At 56.2% G+C, this 10,355-nt stretch overlaps 1 protein-coding gene across 1 annotated transcript; it reads left to right on the top strand.

Moving 5' to 3' along the window:
• The first annotated feature begins 1,940 nt into the window (after nucleotides 1-1,940).
• Nucleotides 1,941-5,975, top strand: LOC102429790 (amiloride-sensitive amine oxidase [copper-containing]-like). The gene is made up of 4 exons (XM_023748272.1): nucleotides 1,941-3,525; nucleotides 4,380-4,665; nucleotides 5,375-5,507; nucleotides 5,706-5,975. The coding sequence occupies exons 1-4, from the start codon at nucleotides 1,941-1,943 to the stop codon at nucleotides 5,973-5,975; spliced, it is 2,274 nt and encodes a 757-aa protein (XP_023604040.1).
• The last annotated feature ends 4,380 nt before the right edge of the window (nucleotides 5,976-10,355 follow it).

Genomic DNA, 10,355 nt, shown 5'->3' with positions numbered 1-10,355 from the left:
TAGGAGTCACAGGTGGTCAATCAGCCACAACCTGAGCGCCCCACCAAGGACACAAAGCAGCCGGGCAGCACTGGCCAACTGGTCCTCACTCAGCCATAGTCTACAGCCTAATCTCAGTCAAATCCGTCTATGCTGCTCAAATTTAAAATCTTCTGGTACCACTGAGCGTCTCCTGAAGGTTGGCTTTTAAAAAGAAGAGTAGCACCAGCCGTGGTGGCTCAGTGGTTGAGTGTCAACCTATGAACCAGGAGGTCATAGTTTGATACCTGGTCGGGGTATATGGCCAGGGGGCAGGCTTGATCCTTGTAGGGGGCGTGCAGGAGGCAGCCAATCAATGATTCTCATCATTGTTGTTTCTATCTCTCTCTGAAATCAATAAAAATATTTATTTTAAAAAAGAAGAGTAGCTAAGGATTCTTGAGTGCTTCCTAGAAGGTAAGCACAGTTCTAAACACATTATTCTACTGACTAATTGATTTCCCTCAAAATCCTACGAAGTAGGTACTATGGTTGTTTATTTCCATTGTACAATTGAGAAAATGGAAGCCCAGAGAGTTTAAGCAACCTGCCCAAGGTCACACAGCTGGTCCTAGTGGTGGGACATGTAGCTCTTGAAACCAGGCAGCCTGACACCAGAGCCCACTCTTTGAACTTCTGCACTGCATTTCAAATTTTAGAATTTAAAATATTCTGGTGTATCAAAAATATAGTTCTACTATTAATACCCATGTCAACATAAGAAACATCCAAACCTATAGATAATTTTCATAAGAGTTTATTTGAGCCAAAACTGATGACAAGTGACAGGAAGGAGGATCTCAAGTCCTCCTGAGAATGACAGTTTGTAGTCTCAGTTATGCATTTGGAGTTGAGAAAGATGACATGAAGATGCAAGAAAGCAAGGGCCAATGCTCAATTGACAAGATTGTGTGCTCCCTTGAGGATGGTTACACCTCAGAGGGGATGAAAAAGAGGGTCACTGTGGTATTTCAAAGGTGTGTTAACCTAGATGGACAGCAACAGTGGCCAGGGCTGGCTTAAAAACTTTTTATGGCCTGGGCCATCCCTACCCACCATGACCTGCCCAGGGAAGGGTTTATGTTTATCACAGCACCTCATTTTCATCCAGACACAGGACATAAGAAGTGCATTTGGAGGGGTGCCCTGTGTCACAGGCCCTGGTTGAGTCACTCTAAAGGTGGAGGTGCAGCCACGCTGAGATAATGCACATATAAGGGGAAAGCGGAGTTGACGTAGGTAAGAAAATCTGCAGGACTAAACAAGGCTTACAGACAAGCGATGACAGTGTAGAATTAAAATCAATGGAAAGCACAGGTCTGAGCAGCCTGGGGCCCCCGCTGCCCCAGCATGGCCTCTGGCTGGCATGGCGGCCAAGGGAAGAAGCTGTGTTGTCAGGGCCAGCCTGACAAGGTTGAGCCGGGCTGAGGCAGGGAGGTGGGAATTGAGAAAAGAAAGAAAGACAGGAAAGTGGGATCAGGAGGACTCCAGTTCTCTCGATGAACTGAAGCAACTTTATTAGTCACACACTCTTATTTATACATAACACACTGAATAGGAGGTCTGTCAAGAGGAATGTATTCTTTGTTCCTCTTAATCTCTAAGGAGAGACACAGCAGAAGGACAAGTTCTCAGTACAGCATATCTCAGTAAATAGTTACAGACTTCTTGGTAAGCTATGAAAGGCTGTTCTCATTCTACAAATGTTGCTCTCATTCTACTGATAATCGCCATCCAAACAAGTCTGGGAAAACTGTGTGGGTAAGGGTCCCAGCCTTGCTAGCGCCTGCAGGTGCAAGGACCTTGCCAGCTTACATCTGGCCCCCAACACTGTGTCTATTGGGAAACTACGGGGCCAGCCTAGTGGAAACCCATGTCTTCCCATAAAACAACTGAGTTCATCTTTCCCACATTCTAGAGCCATGAGGCGAGAGACCCCGGCCCTCGGCTGGGCCGTAGCTGCCGTCCTGATGCTGCAGACGCTGGCCATGGCAAACCACTCCCCACGGACCCTGCACAGCCAGGCCGGGGTGTTCGCGGACCTGAGCACAGAGGAGATGAAGGCCGTGCGCAGCTTCCTTTGGTCCCGGAAGGACCTGAGGCTGGAGCCCTCCCGAGGATCAACCATAGCCAAGAACACTGTGTTCCTCATTGAGATGCTGCTGCCCAGGAAGCAGCAGGTGCTGAAATTTCTGGACCACGGTCAGAGGCGGCCGGCTCGGGAGGCGCGTGCCGTCATCTTCTTCGGAGCCCAGGACCATCCCAACATCACTGAGTTTGCCGTGGGACCCCTGCCATGGCCCCACTACCTGCGCCCGCTGCCCTCCAGGCCTGGGCACCAGGTGTCCTGGAACTCTAGGCCCATCTCCTCGGCGGAGTATGTCCTATTGAGCCACACCCTGCAGGAGGCCACCAGGCCCTTGCACCGATTTTTCCTGGACACCACGGGCTTCTCCTTCCAGGACTGCCACACCCGATGCCTGACTTTCACCGACGTGGCCCCTCGGGGCTTGGCCTCGGGCCAGCGCCGCACCTGGTTCATCTTGGAGCGCTTTGTGGAAGGCTTCTTCTTGCACCCCACAGGCCTGGAGCTCCTCCTGGACCACAGCAGCATGAACGCCCAGGACTGGGCGGTGGAGCAGGTCTGGTACAACGGGAAGTTCTACCGAAGCCCAGAAGAGCTGGCCCGGAAGTACGATGCCGGAGAGGTGGACGTGGTGGTCCTGGAGGACCCGCTTCCCGAGGGCAAGGGGGCCGAGGGCACAGAGGAGCCGCCCCTCTTCTCCTCCTACAAGCCACGCGGGCACTTCCCCAGCCCCATGACCGTGAAGGGCCCCCACCTGGTCCAGCCCCAAGGCCCCCGCTACAGGCTGGAGGGCAACACCGTGCTCTACGGGGGCTGGAGCTTCGCCTTCAGGCTGCGGTCCTCCACGGGGCTGCAGGTGCTGAACGTGCATTTCGGTGGGGAGCGCATTGCCTACGAGGTGAGCATCCAGGAGGCTGTGGCGCTGTACGGAGGCCACACACCTGCAGGCATGCAGACCAAGTACATCGACGTGGGCTGGGGGTTGGGCACCGTCACCCATGAGTTGGCCCCTGGCATCGACTGCCCAGAGACAGCCACCTTCCTGGATGCCCTCCATTACTATGATGCCGACGACCCTGTCCACTATCCCCGAGCCCTCTGTGTCTTCGAGATGCCCACGGGGGTGCCCATTCGGCGCCACTTTAACTCTGACTTCAACGGTGGCTTCAACTTCTATGCAGGGCTCCAGGGCCAGGTGCTGGTGCTGCGGACGACGTCCACGGTCTACAACTATGACTACATTTGGGACTTCATCTTCTACCCCAACGGGGTGATGGAGGCCAAGATGCACGCCACTGGCTACGTGCACGCCACCTTCTACACACCAGAGGGGCTGCGCCACGGGACACGCCTGCACACGCACTTGATCGGCAACATGCACACTCACCTGGTGCACTACCGCGTAGACCTGGACGTGGCAGGTAGGACTCGCTGGCGCCAGACCTCTGTGTGCAAACACTGACTCCCACTGTGGGAGACGATGCTGCACCCCGGAGGCACACCATCAGGAGAACGTGCCCCACCTGCTCTGAGCCCGCAGGGCTGGAGTCCCTGAGCCCCCGGAAATGGTGAACGTAAACAGCGCCCCAGTGCTGCCCGGGGTGCGGCAGCCTAGACCCTGTCCCTGCCCTGTGGCTGCGCTGACCCCTGGGTCGGGTGGGTTGGGTAGAAAGGTGCGCTCAGGGTAGCAGAGAGGACAATGCCTCGATGTCAGCAAGGTCGCTGCTGCCTGGCACCTGGAGGTGGACGCAGCACCATTGGGGTTACTTGCTGTGTCTCCTGGGTTGATGGTGTCACCGCGGCCTAGGCCTTGTGGCAGGATGTGGCCTGACATCAAGTCAGAACCGCCCCAGAACCAGACAGGTGGCTCCCTTTCCTAACCCCGCCCTCCCTACCTGGCTCAGCCCCCTCCACCCACGCCTGGGCACAGCAGGTGGTGGACACAGCCCCCGCCTGAGGAAAGTTGACCGCCCCTCTCTGGGGCTGCAGGACAGCCCAAAGCCTGGGACCCAAGGCTCAAAGGAATTGCCCACAGTCCCACCACAACCACTGCAGCTGCCCCGACCCATCACATCGGCCTCCGGTTCCCCTGTAGGTTTTCGTGTTTAATCCCTTCCTCCCACCCCACAGCTGGCTCCATGCCAACCCCTGACAACCCCTTGGCCCCTGATGGTTTGCTGCTGGACATGGTCTGGGGTGGAGAACCCAGTGTAAAATGCGGGAGGGGTACTTTGGGTGCTGGATCCTCATTCTGCATCTCCCTTCACACCCACAGGCACCAAGAATAGCTTCCAGACGCTGGGCATGAAGCTAGAAAACATCACCAACCCCTGGAGCCCGGAGCATCGGCTGGTCCAGCCAACCCTAGAGCAGAGGGGGTACTCCCGTGAGCGCCAGGCGGCCTTCCGTTTCGGACAGACTCTGCCCAAGTACCTGCTCTTCACCAGCCCCATGGAGAACCGCTGGGGCCACCAGCGCAGCTACAGGCTGCAGATCCACTCCATGGCTGAGCAGGTGCTGCCACCCGGCTGGCAGGAGGAGCGGGCTGTCACCTGGGCCAGGTGAGGAGGCCTGGGAGGTTGGGGGTGGGGAGGACTGGAGACCCTGCCCTATGTTTCCCTGAACCACGTCCAGCACTGCCAGGGGTGAATGCTCACTGAAGCTTTATTTTATAGTCAGATCACACAAAGCAAAGCAAGGGGAGTGGTCAACATGTTTAAATGTTCTTGCGAGTTTCAAATCTATTTCCTTACTCGAGCCTTGTTTTGGCAGCACTTGCTGCACCTCCCACAGCCCATTAGCTACCTAGGACCAAGGGAGGACTCTAAGGTCAAGCTTAATTGTGCTAGAAGGGCTCTGCCCTCCAAGCTGGGACTTGTATGTGGCTCTGCCACAGGTCAGTCCAAGGCTTGACTCTTAACCTCTCCCTACATTTCCCTATGTCTGGGGTGGCTGTGTTTCTGTCTATGAGACTCTGGGTCTGTGTGTGTGTGCGCGCGTATGTGTGTGCGTGTGCATGTCCGTGTGTGTGTGTGTGTGTGTGTGTGTGTGTGTGTGTGTGTTTTATAGGGCGTGGCTCTGTGTTTGATGAGAGGAGTGGAAGGCCTGTTCTGAGCACCTGAGCCCCTGCTGACCCTGGGTCAGACTGACAGGCTCCCAAGACATGATGTGGAAATCAGAGAAAGCCATGTCATTGACCCTGCAGATGTGCCCCAGGAGGGGCTGGGCCACCCCCAGTGCCCAGAGCCACCTGGCTGCTCTGCCCGGCAGGTACCCCCTGGCAGTGACCAAGTACCGGGAGTCTGAGCTGTGCAGCAGCAGCATCTACAACCAGAACGACCCCTGGGACCCCCCTGTGGTCTTTGAGGAGTTTCTTCGAAACAATGAGAACATTGAAGAAGAGGTACTGGCCCCACCTTCTTCCAGCCCCAGCCCCAGACTAGAGCTGCGCCCCCTCCCGGGGCGTGTGCCAGCAGCACCTCGCTGTGTGGAGAGCAAGCTCAGTGTCCCCAGATCTGCCCATTCCTTAGGAGAGTTTGAGGGGTCGCCCACCCCTCGCCTCTCTGAGCCCGTCACCACTGCCCACCCCTCTCTCCCACAGGACTTGGTGGCCTGGGTGACAGTGGGCTTCCTGCACATCCCCCACTCAGAGGACATCCCCAACACGGCCACCCCCGGGAACTCCGTGGGCTTTCTGCTCCGGCCCTTCAACTTCTTCCCCGAGGACCCATCCATGGCATCCAGGGACACCGTGATCGTGTGGCCCCGGGACAAAGGCCCCAACTACGTGCAGCGATGGATCCCTGAGGAAGGCGGGGACTGCTGGAAGCCTACCCCCTTTAGCTACAATGGGACTTACATGCCCGTGTGAAGGGCCGCTGCCCCCAGCTAACTCCTCACTAGAAGCCGGAGTCCCCCACCCCACCCAGGAATGGATAATAAACCCTCCAGGGCTCAGCTCCAAGTGCTGCTTCTTGTGGGGGGCACAGCGGGAGAGACACACCCCTGCCCTTGGCCTCCATTCACCTTGGTCTACTCTATCCCAGTAAAGACCTCCATTATGAAGGCACATGACAGCCACTGAAACACAAACTTTACCTGTCACATTGGTTTTAAAAGCCTGAGGCTGACAGCTCCCTCTTGGGAATTTGTGGGGGAACTCCCCTACGTCACCAAGGGGCGGGCAAATTAGGGCAACGGTAGGGAGACGCTATGGGAAAAATCTAGCAAAATTGCCAACACCTTTACCCTTGGACACATTGATCCAATGTCTAGTGGTTTATCCCAGGATGTGCTCACAAACACAGAAAAAAGTGTGTACACAGTGACTCACTGCAGAGCTGTTTGTCATAGCAACGTCTGGAAACAACCCAAACATCCATCTATGGGAGAGAGCTTGCAGGTCTGAGTAAACTATGGCACCTCCACATGGTGCAATTCTAGGGGGTCGTAAAAGAAGCAGGAAGGAGTGCGTTCTTTGGGAGGAACCCAGAGGAAGAAAACAACATGGGTATAGAACAGTGATGGCGAACCTTTTGAGCTCGGCGTGCCAGCATTTTGAAAAACCCTAACTTAACTCTGGTGCCGTGTCACATATAGAAATTTTTTGATATTTGCAACCATAGTAAAACAAAGATTTTTATTTTTGATATTTATTTTATACTAGAGGCTCGGTGCACAAAAATTTGTGCAGGGGGGGGGGGGGTCCCTCAGCCCAGCCTGTGCCCTCTTGCAGTCTGGGACCCCTAAGGAGATAACAACCTGCTGGCTTAGGCCTGCTCCTGGGTGGCAGAGGGCAGGCCCAATCCCTAGGTGCAGCCCCTGGTCGGGCTCAGAGCAAGGCTGATTGGGGAGTTGGGGCGCCACCCCCTGTCATGCACAGAGCAGGGCGGATTGGGAGGTTGCGATGCCACCCTCAGTCACGCTCAGGGTGGGGCCGATTGGGGGGTTGGGGCACCGCCCCCTGTCACATTCAAGGCAGGGTCAATGGGGAGGTTGCAGCACCACCCCCTGTCACGCACAGAGCAGGGCCGATCAGGGGGTTGGGGCGCTGCCCCATGTCACTCACAGAGCAGGGCCCATCAGGGGGTTGGGGAGCTCCCCCCTGTCATGCACAGAGCAGGGCCGATCAGGGGGTTGGGGAGCTCCCCCCTGTCACGGCACAAAGTAGAGCGGATCAGGGGGTTGGGGCGCCACCCTCTATCACACACAGAGCAGAGCGGATCAGGGGGTTGGGGCGCCACCACTGTCACACTCAGGGCAGGGCCGATGAGGAGGTTATGGCTCTACCCCGTCACACACAGAGCAGGGCCCGTGGGGGGTGGGGGGTTGGGGCGCCGCACCCTGTCCCACACAGAGCAGGGCCCATCAGGGGGTTGGGGCACCTTCCCCTGTCACGAACAGAGCAGGGCGGATAGGGAGGTTGTGGCCCCACCCCCTGTCCCACACAGAGCAGGGCGGATCAGGGGGTTGGGGCGCTGCCCTCTATCACCCACAGAGCAGGGCCCGTGGGGGGAGGGGGGGTTGGGGCACTGCCCTCTATCACCCACAGAGCAGGGCCGATCAGGGGGTTGGGGCGCCGCCACTCTCACACTCAGGGCAAGGCCGATGGGGAGGTTATGGCTCTACCCTGTCACACACAGAGCAGGGCCTGTGGGGGGGGGGGGGGGGGGCCGGACCTGGCACACACAGAGGCGCAGGCCGATCAGGGGGTTTGGGGCTGCCTCCCGTCATGGTGAACTGGTGCCAGGAGGCCTCGAGGCTCTGCTGATCCCGGTGCTGGGAGGCATATTACCCTTTTACTATATAGGATAGAGGCCTGGGGGCCGGCTGGTTTGCCCTGAAGGGTGTCCTGGATCAGGGTGGGGGTCCCCACTGGGGTGCCTGGCCAGCCTGGATGAGGGGATGATGGCTGTTTGCAGCTGGTCACACACCCTTCAGGGTGGGGGTCCCCACTGGGGTGCCTGGCCAGTCTGGGTGAGGGGCTGAGGGCTGCTTTCAGGCTGGCGGTTGTTGACTGAAGCTCCCAACTGCTCCTTTTTTTTCTCTTTTTTTATTTTATTCTGTGCCAGCTTTAGCTCTGGCTCTAGCTCTGAGGCTTCGTATCTGGTTTGTTTGCCGTTCTATAATCGAAACAATGTATAACTTCAGCTCTGAGATCCCGGCAGGCTGAAAGCTGGTTTCTGGGGTTTTGTTTAGCTTCTTATTTGCAACATAGTACATAGTTGCTTAGAGTTGCAACTCAGAGGCCGGCAAGTCAGGCGGGGAACGTTGGAGTCCTCCGTCACTGAAGCAAGCAAGCCTCATGTTCCTTTCCAGCTGTCTGGCTGCCAGCCGCCATCTAGGCTGACAGTTAATTTGCATAAGGATATGCTGATTAGCCAATGGGAAGGGTAGCAGTCGTACGCTAATTACCATGTTTCTCTTTTATTAGTGTAGATATTTAAATGCCATTTAACAAAGAAAATACAACCAAAAAATGAGTTCACGTGTCACCTCTGACACGTGTGTCATAGGTTCGCCATCACTGGTATAAAACAATCACTACAGCGTGCCAACTTCCGCATAAGAGAGGAGGATGTATATTGACTTATAAGACTACACAAGTGTTTACATTGAGTTATAGAAACTCTAGGAAAGTGGCTGCCTGTCCTCTTAGTCCCTTCAGGCAGCTATAACAAAATGCCACAGGCTGGGGCGTTTCTGAGCAGAAGTCTATTGCTCACAGCTCTGGAGGCTGGAGATCCAAGATCAAGATACCAGCAAAGTCACATGAAGGCCCTCTTCTGGCCTGCAGACTGCTGACCTCTGTCTGTCCTCACCTGTCTGAAGAAGTGCAGGGCTGTGTGGCGTCTCTGACAGCTCTAGTCCTGCCCTGGAAGCTCCTCCCTCGTAACTAAGCTGCTCTCAAAGGCCCATCTGCTCCTACATCTCAGTGCCTTTCCCAGGCTGCACTTAGTGGGCTCCCAGCTGTGCTTGTTGAGGGACTGAGGGACTGACCCACAGCTTAGGAAATGCAAATTCCAAAGTACACCTACTCCTCATACCCTGTCTTCCCCCACCCTGTCCCTTTCTTGTCCCTTGGCCCTAATCATGATTTTGGCTGTTCCCTTGGCTATGACCACACTGTCTCCCCCCTAATGAGATGGCAAGAGAACCTGAGCCTTGCCCCTCAGAAAGGAGCCCAAGAACCCCAGAGAGTTCACTTCTCCCTCTCATGAGATCCGGTCCCTGGTGGTCCTCGCAGGACACCAATTTCCCACCTCCTTCCCTGCTAGTCCCTGGAGTCTACTTACCAGTATTTCTCTCCTTGCATTAAGCCTGATGCAAACCCAGGATACAAAGGGAGACAAAGACGAGGACGCTAGAGTCCCATCCTCAGAAGTCTAGGTCATGCTGGGGAGACAGGCCAGAGAGACAGGGCAGTGACACTGAGAGGGCTGTCCCCAGACGGTCATCTCATTTTCCACACTAGAAGTCTGGTCTGACCTAGAGCATGAGTGTGACCCCAGCATTCTCGAGTGTGCAGCATCCCGGGCGCTGAAGGTGGCTCTATCCTCAGGTTCCCCTCAGGTGGGAGAAGGGAGACTAGCAGATGTCCCCACCCAAGCCCTGATCCTGACTCAAGATAGGGAGACCCCAGAATCCTCATGGCCAGTCTGACTGGTCCTCTGAAAATATAGGTGCCCTGGAGAAAACCAGGTCCAGCTACACGGGGTGGCCCAGCTGGCCAGCCAAGCGACCAGGACTTCTTCACAGCAACCTGCCAGCACTCACAGGGCCTGAAGGCAGCAGTGATGGGACAAGGTCTCTACAGCTGGAGAACCACAGTGACAGGGGTGTCAACTACAAAGTCTTGGCGCTTGGAGTTGACTTGTGGAGTCTGTGCTGCTGACCTCTGCCTAACCCTCCTGGTTCCCTGGGGACCAAGCCTCCATTGTCATCCACCTTGGCCTCTGGGTGCCCCAAATCCTCCTTGTGGACATATACACCTTCCAGAATCAGCCACCTGTCCCTCCTAGGCATTTAGGGGCGATCAGGCAGGCAGGCGAGTGGTTAGGGATGATCAGGAAGGAAAAGGGGATAGGAGCCACCAGGCAGGCAGGCAGATGCAGTGGGCAATCAGGAAGGCAGGCAGGCAAGTGGTTAGGAGCCAGTGGTCCCGGATTGTGAGAGGGATGTCTGACTGCCGGTTTAGGCCCGAACCCGGCAGTCGGACATACTCCGAGGGGTCTCAGATTGCAAAAGGGTG

Source organism: Myotis lucifugus, unplaced genomic scaffold, assembly GCF_000147115.1.
Source record: "Myotis lucifugus unplaced genomic scaffold, Myoluc2.0 scaffold_1237, whole genome shotgun sequence".
NCBI lineage: Eukaryota > Metazoa > Chordata > Mammalia > Chiroptera > Vespertilionidae > Myotis > Myotis lucifugus.
This window is presented reverse-complemented; position numbering and strand designations above follow the sequence as displayed.